The following is a 26,285-nucleotide window of genomic DNA, read 5'->3' on the forward strand; positions in this document are numbered from 1 at the left end:
CACTCATGTCTGTCTCTCTCTGTCTCTGTCTGTGTTCAGGTTGAGCAGCCGTTGCGCTCTAAGAAGTGTGTTTGGCAGAAGTTGTTGTCTAAGCAGCGGAAGCGAGCCGTTGTGGCGTGTTTCAGAATGGCTCCACTCTACAACCTGCCCAGGTAACACATCTGGAACAGTCTGGCTGTCATCATGACATTTGATTCAGATCGGTCAGTACTTTAAGACCCTAACCATGAGCAGAGGCTGAACTCCAAATGTATGTGATATATATATATATATATATATATATATATATATATATATATATATATATATATATATATATATATCACTTTTCTTTTTTGTGCATTTTTATATATTTATTTGTTTCTGTGTGTGCATTTATATACAATTAAATTTATTATTTTATATTTAAATTGTTAAAAAATAAGAAAAGATATCATTAAAAAAGTATTTATTTATTTATTTTTGTAGAAGCACATACTTTTATGTATGTATATATATATGTATATATATATGTTTGTCTGTATGTGCATGCATATATGATTAATGTATTTTTTATATTTAAGTTGTTAAAAATAAAAAAGTTATGGTTAAAAATAAAAAATATATTTATTATTTGTTTGATTGTTTTTTGTAGATGCATGCACTTTTTTGTGTGCATTTTTTTTTATATTTGTGTCTGTATGTGCATGCATATTACAGTTGCTAAAAATAAAAAGATATTGTTTTAAAATGCATTTATTTGTTTTGTTTTTTTGTAGATGCACACTTTTATTTTTTGTGTATTTTTATATAGTATGGGCATGCATATATAATTTACTTTAATATTTTTATTTATATTTGAATTGTTAAAATAAATAAAATGTTCAACATTTTTCTTTTATCTCATATGGTCAGGCAGTTTAATGTGCTCAGTAACTCTACACTGAAAAACGTCATGATTTTTTCCTAATAAGCGCGTGCAGTAATCTCATACTGATTTCAGATCAGTAGTTTGATTTGTAGGATGTGCTGTTATTTCTTCTCTCTTGTTTCCTTTCCTCATCACATCCCTGTTCTCAGGCACACAATTAATAATTACTTCCTGAATTCGTACTGTCACTTTTGGCTGGGCAGAATTCAGGCGAGTTCTTACCGTGACGGTCTGCTGGCTGTGCTGACGGTAACGTAACGCTCAGAGAACGCTCGCTTTGCTCTCTCAACCTCACCTCCCTGAGCCATGGTTTGGATGAGCAGTCAGATGAACCCTAACTAACTAACTAACTCACTAACTAACGGACTCACTAACCCTCCAGCACTTCCTGTTTCCCAGGCTGCTCCCTGCTAACCGTGTCTGCTCTCTCCCGTCTCCCGTCTCAGGCATCGCTCTATTAACCTGTTCCTCACGGGCTACCAGCGGCTCTGGATCGAGGCAGAGATGTACTCGTTTGAGGAGAAGCTAGTGCAGGATCTGGCAGTAAGTAATGATCTGGTCTGAGGTGACCGCTGGTCTCCACACCGGACCGTGTGAAGCCAAACGCCAGTTTCCTGTCTGTAGCTCTGAGCGCAGCTACTGCTGAAAGACAAGACGACGCAATAAACTCAAAAGATGAATCAATAAAGTAGATATGCGCTGATGACAGGAAATCATTAATCTGTTTTGATTCTTTTATTTTACATTTAATTATTAGTAGCTCAAAATCAATGTAAAACTTAAATACATAACAATATTTTAGTTGCACATTTTTAAGTTAAGTGTTTTATTTTTGTATTAGTTTTTATTTTGATTTTATTTTTGTCAGGTCAGTGTATCATCCAGGTATTTGAAGCAGTGTTTTTTGTTTTATTTTTGTATTATTTGTATATATGAAGTATTATAGCATCTTTTTATTTTGTTGGCAGTTGGATTTTATTTTAAGTATTAGTAATTTTAAGTGCTTTTGCCATTTTTGTTTAATTAGCATTTAACACTAACGTAATTTCCATTTAATTTTTATATTTTTATAGTGAGTGTGAACACACTGGTCACACTTGCTATACTCCAAAATGGCATATAATTAATGAAATGGTCTATCCATAAATGCTCAAGAGTTAACCTTTTCCTGTTCAGGTCTTTATTTCCTGCACTAATGCATGCTGGTTCTGCTCAGTGCATTAATGCTTTACCTGCTGAAAGCAGCTCAACTCATCTCTAACTCTCAGTGCATGAAGGACTGAACCGGAGAGATGCATGACTGTCATTTCACAACCTTCAGCTGAACCCTTTTGACCCAGAACATTTACTTGAAGTCCCTCTGAGATTTTTAACAAGACATTATTTGCATGTTTAAGGTCTTAATGGTCGGATAACATGCAAATACAATTTCTTCCTTTTTTGGTAGGTGTTTTATTTGAACTGTTTTGATTGAAACAATCAAAATAAAACACTTGATAATAATTAAATATAAACGTACATTTAAATATATATATATATATATATATATATATATATATATATATATATATATATATATATATACATTTACGTTTATATTTAATTATTATCAGGTGTTTTATATTGATTATTTAGATTTATTTTGACTAATAATTAATTAATAAAAACGTTTAAAATAAAATAAAATATATATATATATTATATTTTATATTTTATAATATATATATATATATATATATATATATATATATATATATATATATATATATATATTTACGTATTTATTAATTAATTAATTCGTTTTCATCAACTCACAAACCCCAGTTTATGTAGTATTTTAATTGTACATTTTTAATAATTAATTATTAGTTTTCATGAGCTCCCAAACCCCAGTCTATGGTATGATGCTGTTGGAGTACCATGTAATTATATCAGAGTACCATGGTAACACAGTGATACAGTGATCGTCACTCATACAGGCTGAGATGAGTGGATTCACTGACGGCTGATCTGTGAGAGACAAGTGAGATGTGCTGATAGACCATCACTGTGTTAATGTAGCTGATCTTAAAACATGATTGAAGTTTCTCATGTGTGTGTGTGTGTGTGTGTGTAGAAGACGAAGACTGATGAAGAGGAGGAGGAGATCACAGACACTCAGCCAGACCCTCTTCATCAACTCATCCTGCACTTCAGTCACAACGCACTGACAGAACGCAGGTAAACACACTCACTCTCACACTCACACACACACTCACACACTCACACACACACACACACACTCTCATTGACAAATTGCAGGTGAACACACACACACTCAGGGCCGGTGCTACCTAGAGGCAGAGAAGGCAATTGACTAGAACCTCTGGATTCTCTCCCATACGCTTATACTGCTTATATTCATCAAACCTGCATTTATTTAAACAAAAATACAGAATTTTTTTTTTTAATACAGATGTTAAATTGATTAAAAGTGATACTAAAGACTGATATTGTTAAAAAAGATTTCTATATTTTTTTACTTTTTAATAATAATAAAAATCCTGAAAAAAGTACCACAGGTTATAAAATAAATAAATACACATTAACACGCTCACTAGCACTAATGCACAATCACATTCACACACTTGCACTAATGCACACTCACACTAACTCTAACTCATGCTCTACACGCACTAATATCATGCTCACACACTCACTTACACTAATTCAAACTCACTCACGCTCACACACTCACACTAATTCACGTTCACACACTAACACTCAATCATGTTCACACACTCAAGCTCACTTTTACTAATGCACGCTCAACCACTAACTCTCCCACACTAATGCACGCTCACACTCTAACACACACTCACGGTCACACACTAACACTCACGCTCACTCGCACTCTCACGCTCACTCACACTAATGCACGCTCACACTCACACACTAACACTCACTCGCACTCTCACGCTCAATCACACGAATGCACGCTCATACTTTAACATTCACACACTAACACTCACGCTCACTCGCACTCTCACGTTCACTCACACTAATGCATGCTCACACTCTAACACTCACTCGCACTAATGCACACTCACACTAACTCTCACTCATGCTCACACATTCACTTTTACTAATGCACGCTCACACTCTTAACACTCACGATGCACACTTACTCTCACTCATGCTCACACACTAACATTCTTGCTCACTCGCACTAATGTACATTAACACTCACACTAACTCTCACTCATGCTCACACACTAACATTCTTGCTCACTCACACTAATGTACATTAACACTCACACTAACTCTCACTCATGCTCACACACTAACATTCTTGCTCACTCGCACTAATGTACATTAACACTCACACTAACTCTCACTCATGCTCACACACTAACATTCTTGCTCACTCACACTAATGTACACTCGCTCACACTAATACACACTCACACTAACACTCACTCATGCTCACACATTCACTTTTACTAATGCACACTAACACTTACACTCACTCATACTAATGCACACTAACACTCACGCTCACTGGCACTAATGTAAACTCACCCACTAACTGATGCTAACAAACAATCACTCCAGTTCTCACACTGACACTCACGATCACAGACTACACGCACTAATATCATGCTCACACACTCACTTACACTAATGCAAACTCACTCTGGCTCACTCACACTTGCACTAATTCATGTTCACATACTAACACTCACTCATGTTCACACACTCAAGCTCACTTTTACTAATGCACGCTCAACCACTAACTCTCCCACACTAATGCACGCTCACACTCTAACACACACTCACAGTCACACACTAACACTCACGCTCACTCACACTCTCACGCTCACTCACACTAATGCACGCTCACACTCTAACACTCACACAATAACACTCACTCACACTAATGCACACTCACACTCTAACACACACACTAACACTCACGCTCACTCGCACTAATGCACGCTCACACTAACACACACACTAACACTCACACTCACTTGCACTCTCACTCACACTAATGCACGCTCACACTCTAACACTCACACACTAACACTCACTCACACTCACGCTCACTCACACTAATGCACGCTCACACTCTAACACTCACACACTAACACTCACTCACACTCTCACGCTCACTCACACTAATGCACGCTCACACTCTAACACTCACACACTAACACTCACTCACACTCTCACGCTCACTCACACTAATGCACGCTCACACTCTAACACTCACACACTAACACTCACTCACACTCTCACGCTCACTCACACTAATGCACGCTCACACTCTAACACTCACACACTAACACTCACTCACACTCTCACGCTCACTCGCACTAATGCACGCTCACACTCTAACACTCACACACTAACACTCACTCACACTCTCACGCTCACTCACACTAATGCACGCTCACACTCTAACACTCACACACTAACACTCACTTGCACTAATGCATGCTCTGGGATGATGGAATGATGGAATGATCTGTTTGATGTGTTATATGGAGTGTGATCTGGTTTCAGCTCACTAGAAGAGGATCAGCTGTACATCGCATACGCAGACATGATGGCTAAGGTCGGTGTGTGTGTGTTATGAAATCATCAGATTATCAATCTGTCCCGCTTACTCTATGATCAAATTAATCAAATCATAGACAATGCTATTCATATACATAACTTAATATGTAATGTAATATATATATATATATATAATAATATATAATGAATATACATTAAAATCAGTTAATATTTACAGAATAGTACACAACTTATTTACATCAACACTTTTTGTGTTCACGTGTGGTGAACGCATGTAATTGTGGTGTGACGCTGTTCTTCATCTGTAGAGCTGTGCTGAAAATGAGGAAGAGGATGAGGAAGGAAAAGAAAAAACATTTGAGGTGTGCAGAGAATACATATGACACTTAGATCAGACAAACATGGAGACCTTCAGAACCTGATGTGTGTGTGTGTGTGTGTGTGTGTGTGTGTGTGTGTGTGTGTGTGTGTGTGTGTGTGTGTGTGTGAGAGACCAGGAGAAGGAGATGGAGAAGCAGAAGACTCTGTACCAACAGGCCCGACTCCATGACAGAGGAGCAGCAGAGATGGTCTTACAGATGATCAGCGCTAGTAAAGGTACACACACACACACTCACACACACACACACGGACTCTGAGGGGTCATCATCACTGAGTGTGTGTTTGATCGTGGTTCAGGTCATTTGGGTCCAATGGTCACGTTCACGCTGAAGCTCGGCATCTCCATTCTCAACGGTGGAAACATCACAGTCCAGCAGGTGCGTCATCATGAACACATTTATCCAGGTCCTGTTTCACTCACAATCTCATGAGTGATTTACAATCATTTCTACGGCACAGAAAATGCTGGACTATTTGAAGGAGAAGCGAGATGTGGGTTTCTTCAAGAGTCTGTCAGGACTGATGCAGTCGTGCAGGTGATAACTCACTGAATGAGTTTACATTTATATTTTATTTGGATTGTTTTTATTTAAAAATATATATTTTTATTTTATTTGTATCATTTTAATTGTAAAATTAAATATTGTATGGTTGTAAGATTTAATGAATTGTTTTATTTGGATTGTTTTATTTTAAAATATTTATTTTTATTTAACATTTTTATTTAAGTATTTTTTTATTATTTTAATTGTAAAATTATATATTGTAAATTTGTATGTGATTTGATTATTTTTTTATTTATTTTTTATTAAAAAATTATTTATTTTAATTGTATTTTATTTAATTATTAGGAAATGCTTTTTTTAAAGTTTTTATTTTGTGATTATTTTCATAAAAACATTACTAATTTGTTTTATTTTAATCATTGAAATTTTTATTTATTAAATATCGTAAGGTTGTATGATTTGATGGATTGTTTTATTTGGAATTGTTTTTATTTTAAAACTTTTTTTATTGTATTTTATTTCCTTATTAGGATTTTTTTTATTTCAACTATTTAAATGATTCAAATATATATTTTAATTGTTAAATACATTATTATTTATAATAATCATTATTATTTATTATTATTTTATTCGAGTGGTTTTTGTTTAAAAACGATTTCCCGGGAGATTTCAGATGCTGTATGCATTTAATAGATGCTTTTATCCAGAGTGACTTACAGAAGTCTGTGTGTGCAGTGTTCTGGATCTGAACGCGTTCGAGCGTCAGAATAAGGCCGAGGGTTTGGGGATGGTGACTGAGGAAGGCTCCAGTAAGTCTCTCACACACACACACACATTCATATGATCTGATGAGAGCGAGAGAAACTCATTCTGCACTGTGATCAGCACTGATGCACTAAACAACATGCACTTTTATTAAAACCTTTATTCATCAAGGATGCGAGATCAAAAGTGAGAGTAAAGACATTTCTAACGTTACAGTAGATTTCTGTTTTTAAATAAATGCTGTTCTGTTTAACTTTTCTTTTTTGTGAATCCTGAAAAATCAAATGTATCAGTTTCCACAAAAATATTAATGTGTTCAACACTGATGATAATCAGAAATGTTTCTCGAGCAGTAAATCATCATATTATTCTGATTTCTGAAGATCATGTGACACTGAAGACTGGAGGAATGATGCTGAAAATACAGCGGAGCATCACAGAAATACATTACACTTTAACACAGATTCACACTGAAAACAGATGATTCACATCAGAATAATATTTCACTATTTTTACTGTATTTTGATCAGATAAAATGCTGTTAGATATAGAAACAATTTTCATATTTGAAGGTTACATATACTTTTTATAGCAATAGAATTAAATGATGCATAATTCATAACCAAACCCCAATCCTAAGACTATAGTAAGTACATGTTGTTAATTAATATTACTCTTATTGTATAATCACACTGTAACTGTGACTCCTTCAAAAACGCTCCTGGTGCAGTATTACGTCACACACACGCTTTGAGTTTTCACTCTTCGCTCTGTATCTGTTGTTCTAGAGTCTCACGCTGTGCACACAGTACTATCTCTGTATAGTTTGTTTTGAATGACTGACGTTCACGTTCGGCTCATGATTCAGACGGAAGTGATGGTGATGTTTCAGTGTCAGTATCTCTGGTTCTTCTGGAAGTTTCCGTCTCTTCTCCTTTTCTTATGTCTGCTGTTTTTCTATGTTGATTTCTTTCTTCTTGTCATCTTTTGTCATCGGTGGCAGTCAACGTGAGGGAGCGCGGTAAATACACGCTTCAGATTCTCCTGTCTGTCCGTCTGTCCGTCCGTCTGTCTGAATGCAGTGCATGTGTCATGTGACAGGAAGTGAACCCCACTGACGTCTGCTGGTCCCTGCTTTCTGTCCGTTTCTCTCTCTCTCTATTTCTCGCTCATCTTCCTGTCCTTAATAAGTGCTTTCTGTGCAAATGATGCTAAATTCACACAACTAACGAATCAAACCCTTCAATGTTTCGCTGATTTTGTTCTAGATCAGAGTAGACGACAAGCTAATTATGAAAAAAAAACTAAAAATGAATAATTAAAATAAATAATTTTCAAATAAATAATCAAAATAAACTGCCAACTAATTAAGTTAAATTAATATTAATATTTTTTAAATAGGAAATAAACAATGAAACACTTACCAATAAGTAGTAAAATGTCAAATTAAAAGGAATAGCTTAAAAATAAAAACGGTGAAAATAAAAACAACTACTAATGATTAAATAGAAATGTTAAATTAAAATGAATAATTTTAAAATAAAGGAAATCGCAATAAAACACGTACCAATTAATTAAAAATATCCATAAAAATTATAGCAAAAAGCAATCAAAAGAAAACACCTACTAATTAAAAAATGTCAATTTAAATGGGTCATTTAAAAATAAAAAAATCTTGATAAAATACCCAATAATAATTAAAGACAAATCAAAATAAATTTTTTTAATTAAAACTATCAAAATAAAACAGCTAATAATAATAAAAAATAATAAAAAATAAAAAATCTTAATTAAATAATAAAAAAACACCTAATAATAATTAAATAAAAAAATAAATTAAAATGATTCATTTTAATTTGATATATTATTGAATTATTAGTAGGTGTTTATTTTTTTATTTTTAAATGAACACTTTTATAATAAAACGCAAAATAAAGATTCAATCTTTTATTTGTCTACTTGCTTGTGATGTGACCATTAACTGGCATCAGAAAACCATAATTGTTAATATGCTTAAAAGGTAAGTTCTTAAACAAAAATGGATCTTATAAATCACCAATCATGAACACATAGTTTATATTTAGATATATGTATTGTAAGAAGATCCTTATTTACAGTCTGTGTTCTTCTGCTTGAGCTCAATGTGATGTAGTCAAATACTGATGGAGAACGTGATCAGACAACCTCCTCAAATAAGATGTCAGGTGGATCAGAGCATGTCACGGTAGAAGAGTTAATTAACCCATTAACACTGAATGCTGATGAACGGCCAGCTGACAGAAGCTCTGTGGAAGTGTGGATCTGTTAAAGCAGATCTTTGAAGGAATCTGAAGTGTCTCTGTTTCCCTGAAGGCTCTAAAGTTCTTCAGAATGACGAGTTCACCAGAGATCTGTTCAGGTTCCTGCAGCTCCTGTGTGAGGGACACAATAACGGTAAGAAATCTGAATAACAGATCATCTGAAACACACAAACGTGTGTGAGCTTCTGCTCAAGTGACACTTGAGTGTGTTTCAGACTTCCAGAACTTTCTCAGGACGCAGACAGGAAACACGACCACAGTCAATATAATCATCAGCACAGTGGACTATCTGCTCAGACTGCAGGTACACACACACACACACACACACACACATACACACACCTGTCTGTATCTCTCTCTCTTTCTCTCCCTCCTTGTCACACACACACAACTCAAAACACCATAACCACATTTCATCACCCAGGTAACCCCTCAAAGCACATTAACCACATAGCAACACCATAGTAACCAGTCCAAACAATGTAACCAAATAGCAACAACCTAGTAATCCCTCAATACGCTGTAACCACATAGCAACACCCTAGTAACCACTCAAAACACTAACCATTTGAAACAACATAACTGCATGACAACGACCTAGTAACTACTAAAAACACCATAACTGCTTAGCAACACCCTAGTAACCACTCAAAACATCGTAGCCACATAGCAACACCCTAGTAACCATTTGAAACAGCATAGCAACACCCTAGTAACCACTCAAAACACTGTAACCATTTGAAACAACATAACTGCATGACAACGACCTATAAACTACAGAAAACACCATAACAGCTTAGCAACAACCTAGTACCCACTCAAAACTTTGTAGCCACATAGCAACACCCTAGTAACCATTTGAAACAGCATAGCAACACCCTAGTAACCACTCAAAATACTGTAACCAATTGAAACAACATAACTGCATGACAACATCCTAGTAACCACTCAAAGCATCATAAACACATAGCAACGCACTAGTAACCACTCTAAAAAACAAAGCAACACCCTAGTTACCACTCAAAACACTTTAACCACTTGAAACAACATAACTGCATAACAATGCCCTAGTAACGACTGAAAACACCATAATTGTATAGCAACACCCTAGTAACCACTCAAAACATCGTAGCCACATAGCAATGCCCTAGTAACCATTTGAAACAGCATAGCAACACCCTAGTAACCACTCAAAACATTGTAACCATTTGAAACAACATAACTGCATGACAACACCCTAGTAACTACTGAAAACACCATAACTGCATAGCAACTCCCTAGTAACCACTCAAAGCATTGTAACCACATAGCAACACCCTAGTAACCATTTGAAACAACATAGCAACACACTAGTAACGACTCAAAACACTGTAACCACATACCAACACTTTAGGAACCACTCGATAATAACTGCATAACAATGCCCTAGTAACTACTGAAAACACAATAACTGCATAGCAACACCTTAGTAACCACTCAAATCATCGTAGCCACATAGCAACGCCCTAGTAACCATTTGAAACAGCATAGCAACACCTTAGTACCAATCAAAACACTGTAACTATTTGAAACAACATAACTGCATGACAACACCCTAGTAACTACTGAAAACACCATAACTGCATAGCAACTCCCTAGTAACCATTTGAAACAACATAGCAACACACTAGTAACCACTCAAAACACTGTAATCACATACCAACACTTTAGTAACCACTCGATAACAACTGCATAACAATGCCCTAGTAACTACTAAAAACACCATAACTGCATAGCATGTTAATGTTGTTCTGTATTATTAATCTTGTACTCTGGGTAAACACTGATGTTGTTCTGAGTTTTGCAGGAGTCAATCAGTGATTTTTACTGGTATTACTCTGGTAAAGACGTGATGGACGAGGCAGGTCAGCGGAATTTCTCCAAAGCTCTCGCTGTAGCCAAACAGATCTTCAACTCACTCACTGAATACATACAGGTAATGTGAAGATGTTAATCATTTCATATTGTCATAATGAATATTAACCTGAGGACAGTCATATGAAGTCCTTCTGTCTTCATTGCATGTGTCTCATTCAGGGTCCGTGTATCGGGAACCAGCAGAGTTTGGCTCACAGCAGACTTTGGGATGCCGTCGTCGGATTTCTGCACGTCTTCGCCAACATGCAGATGAAGCTGTCACAGGTGCATTATTCTTTCTTACTTCCGTCAGTGTCGATCTGTAGTAGCGTCTGCGAACACTAGATGTCTCAGCTGCAGCTGTTGGAGTCCCATCACCGATGCTGAGATGAGGTCGAGACCTTGAGCTGGTGGTTTTTGATGGTGCATTAGCAGATTAAAGATGATCCAGACCATCACAGCGACTCTCTGAGGCTCCATCCCTTCCTCATGCTAATGAACTTGTCTCTTGATTCCTCACAGGACTCCAGTCAGATCGAGCTGCTGAAGGAGCTGATGGATCTGCAGAAGGACATGATAGTCATGATGCTGTCACTGCTGGAAGGTTCTGCTGCGCAAACATTCATTTTGTTAATTTAGTCTTCCTGTTTAGTTTCATAATCGTTTAGAAATCATATTTAGTCAAGATTTAGCCACATTTGAGTCATGTTGCATAACAGTTAAACTGATAATTAAAACCCAAATTATAATTGCAATTGATTATGATTGTTGTCATCTGACAGAAGCCAATAGTATCATAATTCAGATGAATTCGATTCAAGGTTGATTAAATCTTGATTGTTTTGTCTTTTTTATATGTCTATAGTTTTTATTAAGTCTATTTCAGTTTTAGTTATGTTAGTTAAACTAAATGGAAATAAGAAACATTGCATCGGCAACTTGTTTTAAATAAAAAAAATTATTGTTTCTTTTATTTCATATAATTAAAGAAAAAAATCTAATCGAATAGCATTTTCACTAATAAGCACAAATCAAGAAATTGGTGAGTCACACACATGCTTTGTTACGGACTCTTTATATAATCTTTGTCAAAAAAAGTCTTAGTTAATGAAAATAAAAGAAACAGTTCACCATAACAAATGCAAATTCTGTCGTTATTAAGAATATTGGTAACCAAACACTTGACGGTAGTCATTGACTTCCATAGGGACCAACAACAGTTTGATAACCAACATTCTTCAAAATATCTTCTTTTGTGTCCAACATAAGAAATTCATTCAGGTTTGGAACAATTTAAGGCTGAGTAAATGATGACAGATTTTGCATTTCTGGGTGATCGGTCATTACCTAACGACACACATAAATCACAACGAATCCTGGATCAAACTCCAATGTTCTCCTGCAGGAAATGTGGTGAATGGGACCATCGGCAAGCAGATGGTGGACACTCTTGTGGAGTCCTCCAGCAACGTGGAGATGATTCTCAAGTTCTTCGACATGTTCCTCAAGCTGAAAGATCTAACAACCTCGGAGAACTTCAAGGAGCATGACCCCGACCGTAAAGGCGTCATCTCCAAGAAGGAGTTCCAGAAGTCCATGGAGAACCAGAAGCAGTACTCTCAGTCCGAGATCGAGTTCCTGCTGTCCTGCGCCGAGGCCGACGAGAACGACATGTTCAACTACGAAGAGTTCGTCAATCGCTTCCACGAACCCGCCAAAGACATCGGCTTCAATGTGGCGGTTCTTCTCACCAATCTGTCGGAGCACATGCCTCACGATTCCCGACTGTCCACCTTCCTGAACCTGGCCGAGAGCGTTGTGAACTACTTCGAGCCCTACCTGGGCCGCATCGAGATCATGGGCGGCGGCAAGAGAATCGAGAGGGTTTACTTCGAGATTAGCGAGTCCAGCCGAACGCAGTGGGAGAAACCGCAGGTCAAGACCAGTCGCATTTATTTCTACAATGCAGATTGATTCAAAGCAGCTTCACAGTGATAAACAGGCAATAAAAACAATGTTGAGATCGTAAAATTAATCAATTATGAAACAAATTCAATTGAATAATAGCATTGATGTCGCAAACATTTAATTTCAGCTGAAAAGCAACTCTGAAGAAGACAATAGTCAGTATACAGATCAATTCAGTTCAGTGTTGATTCAATTTAGTTTAATAACTGTTTTTCATAGTTTTTCATAGTTCAATAATTGTAAAATTCATTAGTTGAAACAACAAATTCAATTCACCAAAAAAATCAGTGTCGCAAGATTAAGAAACAAGTTCAATTCAGCGTTGATTGAATTCAGTTTTCAGTTACTGTCAGTTGCAAAATTATGAAGAAAATTGTTGTCAAATTCATCAATTATGAAATTATAAATTTAATTCAGCTCTAATACGACTCTGTATCATATTCATCAATTTTGATCAGTATTGATTCAGTTCTGATCAACAGTGTCAATGTTGCTAAATTCATCAATTATGAAACGTTCAGTTTTACATTTATTTAATTCAGTTCATAGTTGATTCAGTTTAGTTTAGTAACTGTCAAAGTTGCAAAAATCGTAAATTACGGAATATTCAAGTTGGTTCAAAAAAATGTAAATGTTGCAAAATTAATCAATTTTGAAACAAGTTCAGTTCAGTGTTGATTTAGTTCAATTAATTTGTTCAGTAGCACAGTCAAAGCTATAAAATTCATAAATTATGAAAACGATGGATTAATTAAAAAAGAAAAAACTTTACAAAAGACAATAGTGAAATTATTATTATTCAGTTCAGTTAAATGTTGGTTTAATTCAGTTTATTTACAGTATCAGTGTCACAAAATTCGTCAATTATTAAATACATTTTCAATTTTAATTAAACAGAAGTCAATCGTGTAAATATTCAGATCAATTCAGTCCGGTGTTGATTCCGTTCACTTCAATAACGATGTCGATGTTGCAAAATTAATTAAAGAAAAAAGTTAAATTCAGCATTTATTCAATTAAATTGTTAGTTTGTCAAAGTTGCAAAATTCAACAGTCATAAAAAACATTCTATACAGTTCTATACAACTGTCATGAATTATGAAACAAATTCAGTTCAGCTATGAAAACAACTCTACAGATGACTGAACTAGTCTAGAAAACTCTACAAGATTGATCAAATTATTCAATTCAGTTGTGTTCGATAACAGTGTCAACGTTGCAAAATTCATCAATTATTAAGTATTATTATTGTGTATTGATAGGTAAAAATTGATAGCCTGAATGCACTGTAAGTCGCTTTGGATAAAAGCGTCTGCTAAATGCGTAAATTAAATTTTAATTTTAAGTTCAGTTCAATTAATTGTTCACTTAAATGCCAATGTTGCAAAAGTAATTCATTATGAATCAAGTTCAGTATTGATTCATTTCAATAACTGTTAATGTTGCAAAGCCCTTTAATTATAAAACAACTCTAAAGAAGACAATAGTTTAATTTTTCCAATCAATTAAGCTCAGTGTTCATTCTTTTCTGTTCACTAACATTGTCAGTGTTGCATAATTCATCAGTTATGAATTGAGTTCATTGTTGATTCAGTTAAGTTCAATAACTGTCAATGTTGCAAAATTCATCAATTATAAAACCAAGTTCAATTCCAGCTGTAAAGCAGCTCTAGAGTAATTATTAAGTTCAATTTAGTTCAAGTTCTATTCTCATCTGATAGTGTTTGGGCATTACTGAATATTGCAATTAAATCCGCAGGTCAAAGAGTCCAAGCGGCAGTTTATCTTCGATGTCGTCAACAAGGGCGGAGAATCTGAGAAGATGGAGCTGTTCGTGAACTTCTGCGAGGACACCATCTTCGAGATGCAGCTAGCATCTCTGATCTCCGAGCCGGACGCTGCTGAGAGACAAGAGGAGGTCGATGATGAAGATGATGCTCGGAGCGTGGATCTAGACGAGGACGATGAAGATGCCGCACAGGAGTCTTCCTCAGCGTTCGCTCTGGCTTGCGTCTCCATGAGGAAGAGTCTGTCCAACCTGCGGCAGCTGCTGACCTTCAGGAGCATGAGGAGACAGTATCGCAAGCTGAGGAAGATGAGCGTCCGCGAGATGATCCGAGGATTCTTCTTCTTCTTCTGGATGATCTTCACTGGCATGTTCCGCTTCCTCTACAGCCTGGTCTGGGGCTTCTTCCACATCCTGTGGTCCACGCTGTTCGGCGGCGGTCTCGTAGAAGGAGCCAAGAACATGAAGGTGACGGACATTCTGGGGAACATGCCGGATCCCACGCAGTTCGGGATCCACGGAGACGTTCTGGAGCTGGAGAAGCTGGAGTACTGCGACGTGTCGTCGGTGGCGGAGCTGGGGCGCATGACGGCGGGAGATCAGGCGGAGATGGAGCTCATGACGGAGCTGATGTACATGCAGCCCAGGAGGGAAGGAGGCAAGCATGGCATGGAGCCGGGGCTGGGAGACGTGTCCGAGGTGATCGGAGTGGACACTCCGTCTTTAGCCAGCGCCGTCCATCAGAAGAAAGCTCAGGTGTGTGTTCACAGCCTCAGTCACAGAGGGTGCACTCATTTATTCAAAAAAATCACATAAAATGTGATATATTTTTCCAATCTAAATCATCTGTTTTCTGTGTGAATCTGTGTTAAAGTGTAATGTATTTCTGTGATGCTCCGCTGTATTTTCAGCATCATTCCTCCAGTCTTCAGTGTCACATGATCTTCAGAAATCAGAATAATGTGATGATTTACTGCTCAAGAAATGTAATTCATCATTGCTTACCTTCTGACTTTTATTATTTAGTCTTTTTTCACCCTTTATAGCAAAAACCTATCAATAAAACATAAATAACAAAAAACATAAAATTATTATTATTTAATTTTTTAAATTATTACCTCCCTTTTGTCAGTTTTTTTTTAATTTATTTAGTAATTAATAGTTTTTCTTTCCCACCCTGTATGTATGAAGAATTTTTTTTTAAATACTGTAAATAAATCATGAAATAAATAAAAAAACATCACAAGCTTTTAATTTATTTTTGTTGTATATATTGTTGAAAATTGCTGTGAAAACTGTAATACATTTTATTTTTCAGTATTCGCAGATGTATAAAAAGTTAAATTATTATTATTATTATTATTATTTATAAAAAAAAAAAAATGAATGGTAGTGTATCAGTTTCCACAAAAATACTGTGTTCAACATTGATAATAATCAGAAATGTTTCTTGAGCAGTAAATGATCATATTATTCTGATTTCTGAAGATCATGTGACACTGAAGACTGGAGGAATGATGCTGAAAATACAGCGGAGCATCACAGAAATACATTACACTTTAACACAGATTCACACAGAAAACAGATGATTTAAATAGGAAAAACATTTCACAATTTTTTAAAGCAGAAGAGACTTGGAAACTTGGAGAAACTTTTTTACTGAACGTTGCACACTGCTTAAAAAGACAATACACATAAAGTTCAGTTTATTGATGAATCTGGTGTGTTTCTGTGCAGGAAGCCGCCAGTAAACAGACTGATGAATCAGAGACCAAATCAGAGTCGGAGAAGGCAGAGTAAGTGTGTGTGTGTGTGTGTGTGTGAAGTGTTTGTTGTAGATCAGCGCTCACAGTAGTGTGTCTCTGTGTGTGTGTGTGTGTGTGTGTGTTCGCAGTGTTGAGGACAGAGAGAAGAAAGACCAGGACAAGGGTAGAGAGGAGAGTGTGTCAGACTCGCTGACAGACGAAGAGAAGAAGCCGCAGAAGAAGAGACGCGGCCAGAGGAAGGAGCAGGCCGAGGCCTTCATGGCGGCGTTCTTAGCCAGTCTAGACGTCCATCAGACCAAAACCCTGGTGAGGAACGTCAAAGATCACTACTTTATAAATCCTTACATAAAGACTCATGAGTAATTCCATGAAGACAGGCTCACAGTTATTTGCGGAGCGTTTTGTCTGAACACTGCTGGATGAGGAGCTTCGGTCTCTGAGGGGTTTTGCAGGTTCTTGTTCCTCTTCCTGAAGTGTGACGCGTGTAAATGATGTGTTTTTCTGTTCGTCAGACTGAAGAGATTCTGTCCTCTGATCCCACAGTCACTCGAACACTAAATATAACTCTGTTTTCAGAATTATCTGGCCAGAAACTTCTACAACCTGCGATTCCTGGCTCTGTTTGTGGCGTTTGCCATCAACTTCATCCTGCTTTTCTACAAGGTGAACCTTAAAAACCTCTTTATTTTGTTTAATAATAATTAAACAAACCCTGTATTTATAAAAAAATTATACATAATCATAAATAAAAATATGAGCTTACATGTATTTGTGTATTTATTTTTAATTAATTTAATTGAAATTAATTTTACATTTACATTACATTTAATCATTTAGCAGACGGTTTTATCAAAAGCGACTTACAAATGAGAACAATAGAAGCAGTCAGGTCAACAAGAGAACAACAACAGAATACAAGTGCCATGACAAGTCTCAGTTAGTCAAGTACAGAACACATAGCCAGTTTTTTTTCCCCAAGAATATGAAAGAAAAGACAAGAAAAGGAAAAGTACTGGTGTTAGTAGGTTAAGTGCAGGCGTAAAAGATGAGTCTTGAAAGTGAGTAAAGACTCCGCTGTACGAATTGAGATTGGGAGGTCATTCCACCAGCTGGGCACAGTCCAGGAAAAGGTCCGTGAGAGTGATTTTGAATTTCTTTGGGATGGCACCACAAGGCGTTGTTCACTTGCAGAGCACAAACTTCTTGAGGGCACATAAGATTTAACCAGTGAGTTTAGGTAAGTTGGTGCCGTGCCAGTGGTCGTCTTGTAAGCAAGCATCAGTACCTTGAATTTGATGCGAGCAGCTACTGGTAGCCAGTGTAACCTGATGAGGAGAGGAGTAACATGAGCTTTTTTTGGCTCATTGAAGACAGCCCTCGCTGCTGCATTCTGGATCATTTGCAGAGGCTTGACAATACATGCAGGAAGAGCCTGCTGTTCTCGAAGTAGTTATGGTTGATGAGCCCAGCTGTATAGAGAAGTTGTGATGAAGCAATGGGGTAGCTGGAATCACCAGGAGTTCTGTCTTCGTAAGGTTAAGCTGAAGGTGATGGTCATTCTAATGACGTCATGTAGATGGAGAAGAGAAGTGGTCCAAGTACTGAGCCTTGAGGAACCCCAGTAGCAAGGTGGTGTGACTTAGAAACATCACCCCTCCAAGACACACTGAAGGATCTGTCAGAGAGGTAGGACTTAACCCACAGGAGAGCAGTTCCAGAGATTCCCATCTTTCTGAGGGTGGACAGGAGAATCTGGTGATTAACAGTGTCAAAAGCAGCAGACAGGTCCAGTAAGATGAGTACCGAGGATTTTGAAGCTGCTCTTGCTAGTCGCAGGGCTTCAGTAACCGAGAGCAGAGCAGTCTCAGTTGAGTGGCCACTTCTGAAGCCAGATTGGTTGCTGTCCAGGAGGTTGTTCTGTCCAAGGAACATAGAAAGCTGGTTGAACACAGCTCGCTCAAGTGTCTTTGCAATGAATGGAAGAAGGGATACCAGTCTGTAGTTTTCAAGAAGTGCAGGATTTAGAGATGGTTTCTTCAGAAGTGGGCTTACCCGAGCCTGCTTGAAAGCTGAGCTGAGTAATTATATTTATAATTACTTCCCTTTTTCTGAATTGTTATTTTGTATCATTAATTTTTTTTATAATTATGCATACATTTCAAATTCATATTTTTATTCAAATATTTATCATCTTGCTTTTTATCTGTTTATTATTATTATGATTATTATTTTTATTATTTAGTTTTTTTCTCTTCCCACCTGTATCAAAAAATTATAAATCATGAATTTTTGAAAAAAAACATCGCTTTGTTGAATTGATTTGATTTTAATTTGCGTTGTTGTTTTTGTGTGTGTGTGTGCGTGTGTGCGTGTGTGTGTGTGTGTGTGTGTGTGCGTGTGTGTGTGCACGTGTGTGTGTTTGTGCATGTGTGTGTGTGTGTGTGTGTGTGTGCAGGTGACCGGTGAGGACTCTGATGATCTGGACCCGTGGACGCGGCGAGAGGAGGAGGATGATGAAGCAGCGCTGGAGTATTTTGTTCTTCAGGAGAGCACGGGTTACATGGCTCCGACCCTGCGCTTCCTGGCCGTCATGCACACCGTCATCTCCTTCCTCTGTGTGCTGGGATATTACTATCTGAAGGTGCTGATCACACACGAGCGATGTGTTTGGGAAGAGTTCGTCAGCGCAGCTAACCCTCTTCTTCTCCGCTCAGGTGCCGCTGGTGGTGTTCAAGCGTGAGAAGGAGATCGCACGCAAGCTGGAGTTCGATGGGCTCTACATCACCGAGCAGCCGTCTGATGATGATATTAAAGGCCAGTGGGACAGACTCGTCATCAACACGCCGTGAGTCTCTCGTTTGACATCACAGCTCCAGTTCATTCAGTGCATGCTTAAGTTACATGAATCTTCAAGATGCACAGAAAATGACATCTGCATTGTCTGATATGTGACGGTGTGTTTCTGTGTCTCACGCAGGTCGTTCCCCAACAACTACTGGGACAAGTTTGTCAAACGGAAGGTAAGTGTGAAGAAGGATAGAGGATGTGCAGGACACTGTATCTGTCTTCATGAATGAACCTGTATTATTAATATGCATGAAGAAAAAGAAGCCTACAGTATCTGAGCGATTCATGTGATGGTTGTAATGATGATGTTGTGTTTGCGCTGAAGGTTATTAATAAGTACGGCAATCTGTACGGAGCCGAGCGGATCGCGGAGCTGCTGGGTTTGGACAAAAGTGCTTTAGACTTCAATCCCACCGAAGAGACGGTCATTAAAGACGCCTCGCTGCTGTCCTGGTCAGGAACCACATCACGCTCTCGTGCTCATTATTACTGCATGTCTGACTGATTGTGTAAACTACATCATCTGTGATAGGATCAGATCTGCTGTTCTTTCTCAATCATAACCAGCAGTCAGCATGAACAAGCTGCTTTATTTACAGAAACTTGGACTGTTAATAGTTGAAAATAATTACATTTTACATTTAGTCATTTTGCAGATGCTTTTATCCAAGGCGACTTACAATTTGGGGATGCATGAAGTGATTATATACTTAATTATCTGATTCCAAAAGTTTCAGGAACTGATTTTATTTTTCCCGGAATTTTTATTATACTTTTTATATATATATATATTGCCATTTTTTTGGGGGGGGGGGTTTATTTTATTTTATTTATTCAAGGCAAGTTTATTTTTATAGCACATTTCATACACAATGGTAATTCAAAGTGCTTTACATAAAAGAAAGTAAAATAATCATAAAAATAAAACAAGCAATTTAAAAACTTTGATATATATAAAAAAGTATGTAAATGAATTTAAAAAATGTAAAAACATAAAATGATAAACTTAATTAGCGAATTCCAATATATATATATATATATATATATATATATATATATATATATATATATATATATACATATATATATATATATATATATATATATTTATTTATTTATAATATATATATATATATATATATATATATATATTTATTTATTTATTTAATTATTTTATTTTATTTTATTTTATTTTTTTTTACTTTAAGTAAATTTATATTATATAAATTTTTATGACAAATTTGTATTTATTTATTTTTATTTTGTTGAATATATTTAGCCATTTTTATTTTATTTAGGTTTTTTTTTTTTTTTTTTTTTTCTTATTTTATTTTATTTTATTTTATTTTACTACTTTTAAAATTCCAGGGTTTCCATAGTTCCTAAATAAAAAGGAATTTTTTTGAGCTGATTTAGTAAAAAAAAAAAAAATATATATATATATATATATATATATATCAGCTTTTACATCTTATTTTAAATCATTTTACACCACTTGGAGGTTTTCTGAGCCCCAGGACCTGATTGAGAACCACTGTCGAAGTCTTTTGTTTGTAGCTGTTGATTGATCTTCTGTAAGAGTGACTCTGACTGTTCTTCAGGTTGAGCTCCATTGACACCAAGTATCACGTGTGGAAGATGGGCGTCGTGTTCACTGATAACGTGAGTGTGATTACTGTTCACCAGGTTGCAGGAATAGTTCAGCTGTAATGGGTGCCGTCAGAATGAGAGTCTGATAAAAACATCCCAATAATCCACAGCACTCCAGTCCATCAGTGAACATCTGGAGAAGACAAAACCTGAAACACATCCAGCATTAAGATGATTTTAACTAAAATATAATCAAGTGGTCTGAACTGAATCAGGAGAGAAATCTGCACAACATCAAGCACTGTTAACTTTTGTCTTCTCCAGATGTTAACTGATGGACTGGAGTGCTGTGATGTTTTTATCAGCTGTTTGGACTCTCGTTCTGACGGCACCCATTCACAAAGCATCCAGTGCTGAGCTTTTTTCAGATGCCCTTCATTGATTGCTGATGTGGCGTCGGTTTCTTCCTGTTCTGTCGTTGCAGTCGTTCCTGTATCTGGTCTGGTACACCACCATGTCCATCCTGGGACATTATAATAATTTCTTCTTCGCCGCTCATCTGCTGGACATCGCCATGGGCTTCAAAACACTGAGGACCATCCTGTCCTCCGTCACACACAACGGCAAACAGGTTTGACTGCAAACGCTGTGGCTCCCGGGTTGTTTTATCTTCTTTATTTTGATCTCTTGAACCGTATTCATGTTAAACTGTGTGTGTGTGTGTGTGTGTGTGTGTCAGCTGGTGCTTACAGTCGGGCTGCTCGCTGTGGTCGTGTACCTCTACACCGTCGTAGCGTTCAACTTCTTCCGCAAGTTTTATAACAAGAGCGCTGACGAGGACGAGCCCGATATGAAGTGTGATGACATGATGACGGTGAGTGACGGATTCGTGCCATATAATCACGTTAATGTGTTGCAATTAAGGAAAAAATACCATGTTTAAGGCATTTAACGCGGCCACCCGTCCAGACCTGTCCGTCATCTTCCACTGATGCAGTGTGGAGTCTTTTCAATGCAGCCGAAAATTCAAGATATGAGGCAAAAAATAAAATCACTCTCTTAATTTCTGCCTTAATCAGTCGTTTTGAACGATTCAAGTGAGTGAATGATTCAGTGACTCATTCATAAAGGCAGTCAATTTCAAGATTCAAGATTTTATTCAAGATTCAATTTATTCTTTTTTGCCTTTATCAATTATTTGAATGATTCAAGTGAGTCAATGAATCAGTGAATCATTCATAAAGACAGTCACTTGATTCTTTCATGAATGAATCAGCCATTTGAGCATTTCATGAAAGATTCAGTATGACTCGCTCAGTGACTTGCTGCCACCTACTGGCACTTTTTGTAACATCAATTAATTTTTTTTCCTCATTTAACACAATAATGACTTTTTAACGATCTTTTGAAGGGAATTTGTCAGACCAAGTCGATATGCAGTTAACATCATGTAATTAATTATATTTAAAAATCTTAATTACTTGACAGCCCTACGCATAACAGAATCTCAGAGAGACTGTGAGTGTGTGTGTGTTCACTCGTGTGTGTGTGTGTGTGTGTGTCAGTGTTATCTGTTCCACATGTACGTGGGCGTCCGTGCTGGCGGCGGGATCGGTGACGAGATTGAGGACCCCGCGGGCGACCCGTACGAACTCTACCGGATCCTGTTCGACATTACCTTCTTCTTCTTCGTCATTGTGATCCTGCTGGCCATCATACAAGGTACCTCAGGGTATATGTGTGTCCGTTTATTAACTGGGCTTTAATGCGTCTCATGCAGGGTCATTATAATTCACAAAAGCTAAAATTAAAACCAATAAAAAAAGATTTTCATTACCTAAAAAAAAAAAGTTTAATTTAAAGTACTAAAATTGAAATAAAATGAATGAAAATCATGATGGGTCCCAGTGATGTGGAGTAAAAGGAGAAGAGGAGCGGTCCTAGAACTGAACCCTGTGGAACGCCTGTGTCCAGTTGATGTGATTTAGATACCTCACCTCCCCAAGCCAACCTGATAAGACCGATCAGTAAGATATGATTCAAACTAGCAAAGTAGAATCCCTGTGATGTCCAGTGAAGAGAGGCCAGACAGGAGGATCTGATGATTCAGTGTCTGTAAATGCACTATATTTTCCCAGATGTTCCTATTATTCCTGCAGCTTTATCTAGCACTGAGTGTTTGACTGACGAGTCGGAGTGATTTGTGTTCAGGTTTGATCATCGATGCGTTTGGAGAGCTGAGAGACCAGCAGGAGCAGGTCAAAGAGGACATGGAGGTACACACACACACACACACACACACACACACATCAGTCCGTTTGTGTTCAGATCAGTCATGCTCTCTCTCTCCTCACAGACCAAATGCTTCATCTGTGGAATCGGGAACGAGTATTTCGACACGACGCCGCACGGCTTCGAGACTCACACGTTACAAGAGCACAACCTCGCCAACTACCTGTGAGTGTCGCCTCACAATACACCAGCATTATATCAGCAGATGTTACAGCTCATTTATATACTACTGAAGCATTTATTAATCGTTTTAATTAGCATCATTTTCAGTTTTCATTTTAATTTTATAATAAAAAATTTTTTTAGATTTTGTTTGATGATTTTTGCTACTTGTAAGTGTTACTTTTATTTCAGTTTGAGTTTGACGTTTTAGTACTTAGTAATTTTTCTAATTTTCGGTTTTTATAAATTTACGTTTTTCATCTAGTATTTACTTTGTGTTTTATTTCAACATTATTTCAATTACCGGAAATAATTTTTAGTAGTTTTAGTTCTGATCTCTGTTGTTTTTTCAGATTTTTCTTGATGTACCTGATCAACAAGGATGAAACCGAGCACACTGGTCAGGTAAGTTCACTGAAGATGATCGTGATGATTATCATTAGTGCTGTCAAACGATTAATCGCGATTAATCTTATCAAAAATAAAAGTTTTCGTTTAAATGATATATGTGTGTGTACTGTGTGTATGTATTATGTATATATAAATACATACACATAGAGTATATGTTTTTAAAATATTGTACATTTATATATTTTTATTCTAATATTTTATTATATTATATATAAGCAGTCATTTTTATAAAATGTTTTATTTTAGTGTTGATTTTCTTTATTTTAAAATAATTTAAATGTTTATAATAATTACTTTTAATTTAGCATTTTATTACTTTATTTATTTATGATTTAAATTATTTCAGAAATATTTATTTTTATTGTTTTTCAGAAATTATTTTAATTTTAAATAGTTTTTATTATTTAATAATTTACATTTTGTTTTTAATTATTTTTAGAAATATTTTAATTTGACATTTTATGATTTAATTTGTTTTTGTTTTATTTTGATTGTTTTTTATTATTTAATTTTAATATTTTTATGATTTAAGTGTTTGGCATTTTATTATTTCATTCGTTTATTTTATTAATTTTTTGATTGTTTTTCAAAAATTATTTTAATTCAAAATTTGTTACAATTTGAGAATTTGCATTTTTATTTTTATAAACAATTATTTTGTAAAAATTTATTTCATGATTTAATTATTTTTTGTCTTATTTGTATCGTTATTTTATTATGTTAATAAAAAAATGAATTAATACATTTTGTAAATGTCTTTTATTTGAATGTTTTTATTTTAGAAATACTTAAATTTAGCACTTTATGATTTAATTGATTTTGACGAAGTGTTTAATGCGCTCCTGATAGAAAGCAGACGATTTTTGAGTGACGTGTGTGTGTGTGTGTGTGTGTGTGTGTGTGTGTGTGTGTGTGTGTGTGTGTGTGTGTGTGTGTGTGTGTGTCTGTGTCCGCAGGAGTCGTACGTGTGGAAGATGTACCAGGAGCGATGCTGGGATTTCTTCCCGGCCGGAGACTGTTTCCGTAAGCAGTATGAAGACCAGCTGGGCTGAAAGAGCTGCGTTTCCTTCAGATCCAATCCAGTGCCAATTCAGAGGAGTCTCTCTCTCTCTCTCTCTCTTTCCCTCTGTCTGCTCTGGTTTCAAACCGTTCTTTTCCTTTTCAGTCCCTCAACAAAAGACAGAACAGCTCAACACGTTGCCTTCTTTGAGCCCAGAACCATTGCACAAGGTTTTTTCCAGTTTTTTGAGAAACTCTGGGGTGATGCACAAGCGTTTGGACAGCATGATGCCAAAAGCACGCGTGTTTGTGCGTGTGTTCACACTCCCTCGGACCCTTTGCCTGCTTGCCCGTAGAGACGAGGAGATTCCCGACTCAAACCTTCGTCAAGTGCCTTACCTCCATCACATCTGAGCTATGCAAGACCTGCGTTCCCTCCCGATGTCGTGGAGGTCTGTTCGTGCTCCCGTCTCCTGGTTTCAGATGGAAATGCTCTCGTTTGGCCGTTCGTATGTTGTAGCTTTGCTGAATTGTGCTTTTGTTTAGAAGGACAAATAAAGATATTGATGCAATAAACCTCTTCTGTCGAAGCCGCCGCTCATTTGACATCTTTACACACACGCTTTGTTCAGTAGAAAACAACACTTTGTTCTTCCTTCACAGCGGCGTTTTGCATTTACAGGTAAATTAGGCAGACTTCATATGAACGGAGCTCAAACTCTTGTGAAGTTGTGTAACGTCACACACAACCCTCAAAATAATTTAGCATCACATTCACGTGTTTAGGTAAACAGATATTATTTTTTTATTAAGTGTTTTATTTAAATATATATTTATTATTTTTATTAATTTGTTTGTTATAATTTCTTTTAATTTTAAATTTTGAATCATTTATTTTTTTATTTTTTTATTGTTTAAAAAAAGAATATTTGATTCAATCTCACATTTATGATTTAATTCATTTTAAGTTTTATTTTGATTGTTTTTCAGAAATTGTTGTAATTTTATGTTTTTATGACTTAAAATACTTTTTTCATTTTAAATTATTTTAATTATTAAAAATATGATAAAAGTATATTTTGTATATTTGTGTTTTTTTTTACTATTTTAATTTTACATTAACATTTAATTGTTTTTATACAA

At 36.3% G+C, this 26,285-nt stretch overlaps 1 protein-coding gene across 1 annotated transcript in view; it reads left to right on the forward strand.

Moving 5' to 3' along the window:
• The window catches only part of LOC113071634 (ryanodine receptor 3-like), a 108,697-nt gene extending 82,736 nt beyond the window's left edge, over nucleotides 1–25,961 (forward strand). Inside the window, exons 75-107 of the mRNA XM_026244942.1 lie at nucleotides 40–152; nucleotides 1,060–1,159; nucleotides 1,433–1,438; nucleotides 3,027–3,130; nucleotides 5,459–5,510; nucleotides 5,782–5,835; nucleotides 5,971–6,070; nucleotides 6,152–6,231; nucleotides 6,314–6,390; nucleotides 7,096–7,169; nucleotides 8,129–8,146; nucleotides 9,478–9,558; nucleotides 9,641–9,729; nucleotides 11,272–11,400; nucleotides 11,502–11,606; nucleotides 11,844–11,925; nucleotides 12,727–13,256; nucleotides 15,049–15,831; nucleotides 16,813–16,871; nucleotides 16,970–17,147; nucleotides 17,418–17,504; nucleotides 19,297–19,482; nucleotides 19,556–19,686; nucleotides 19,819–19,861; nucleotides 20,014–20,141; nucleotides 21,290–21,350; nucleotides 21,763–21,909; nucleotides 22,018–22,152; nucleotides 22,844–23,000; nucleotides 23,490–23,554; nucleotides 23,635–23,735; nucleotides 24,086–24,137; nucleotides 25,100–25,961. Of these exons, the coding sequence (XP_026100727.1) occupies nucleotides 40–152; nucleotides 1,060–1,159; nucleotides 1,433–1,438; nucleotides 3,027–3,130; nucleotides 5,459–5,510; nucleotides 5,782–5,835; nucleotides 5,971–6,070; nucleotides 6,152–6,231; nucleotides 6,314–6,390; nucleotides 7,096–7,169; nucleotides 8,129–8,146; nucleotides 9,478–9,558; nucleotides 9,641–9,729; nucleotides 11,272–11,400; nucleotides 11,502–11,606; nucleotides 11,844–11,925; nucleotides 12,727–13,256; nucleotides 15,049–15,831; nucleotides 16,813–16,871; nucleotides 16,970–17,147; nucleotides 17,418–17,504; nucleotides 19,297–19,482; nucleotides 19,556–19,686; nucleotides 19,819–19,861; nucleotides 20,014–20,141; nucleotides 21,290–21,350; nucleotides 21,763–21,909; nucleotides 22,018–22,152; nucleotides 22,844–23,000; nucleotides 23,490–23,554; nucleotides 23,635–23,735; nucleotides 24,086–24,137; nucleotides 25,100–25,195 (4,203 nt within the window). The 3' untranslated portion in view covers nucleotides 25,196–25,961. The remainder of the gene's footprint in view (nucleotides 1–39; nucleotides 153–1,059; nucleotides 1,160–1,432; nucleotides 1,439–3,026; nucleotides 3,131–5,458; nucleotides 5,511–5,781; nucleotides 5,836–5,970; nucleotides 6,071–6,151; nucleotides 6,232–6,313; nucleotides 6,391–7,095; nucleotides 7,170–8,128; nucleotides 8,147–9,477; nucleotides 9,559–9,640; nucleotides 9,730–11,271; nucleotides 11,401–11,501; nucleotides 11,607–11,843; nucleotides 11,926–12,726; nucleotides 13,257–15,048; nucleotides 15,832–16,812; nucleotides 16,872–16,969; nucleotides 17,148–17,417; nucleotides 17,505–19,296; nucleotides 19,483–19,555; nucleotides 19,687–19,818; nucleotides 19,862–20,013; nucleotides 20,142–21,289; nucleotides 21,351–21,762; nucleotides 21,910–22,017; nucleotides 22,153–22,843; nucleotides 23,001–23,489; nucleotides 23,555–23,634; nucleotides 23,736–24,085; nucleotides 24,138–25,099) is intronic.
• The last annotated feature ends 324 nt before the right edge of the window (nucleotides 25,962–26,285 follow it).

This window comes from Carassius auratus, unplaced genomic scaffold (genome assembly GCF_003368295.1).
Source record: "Carassius auratus strain Wakin unplaced genomic scaffold, ASM336829v1 scaf_tig00007761, whole genome shotgun sequence".
Classification (NCBI taxonomy): Eukaryota; Metazoa; Chordata; class Actinopteri; order Cypriniformes; family Cyprinidae; genus Carassius; species Carassius auratus.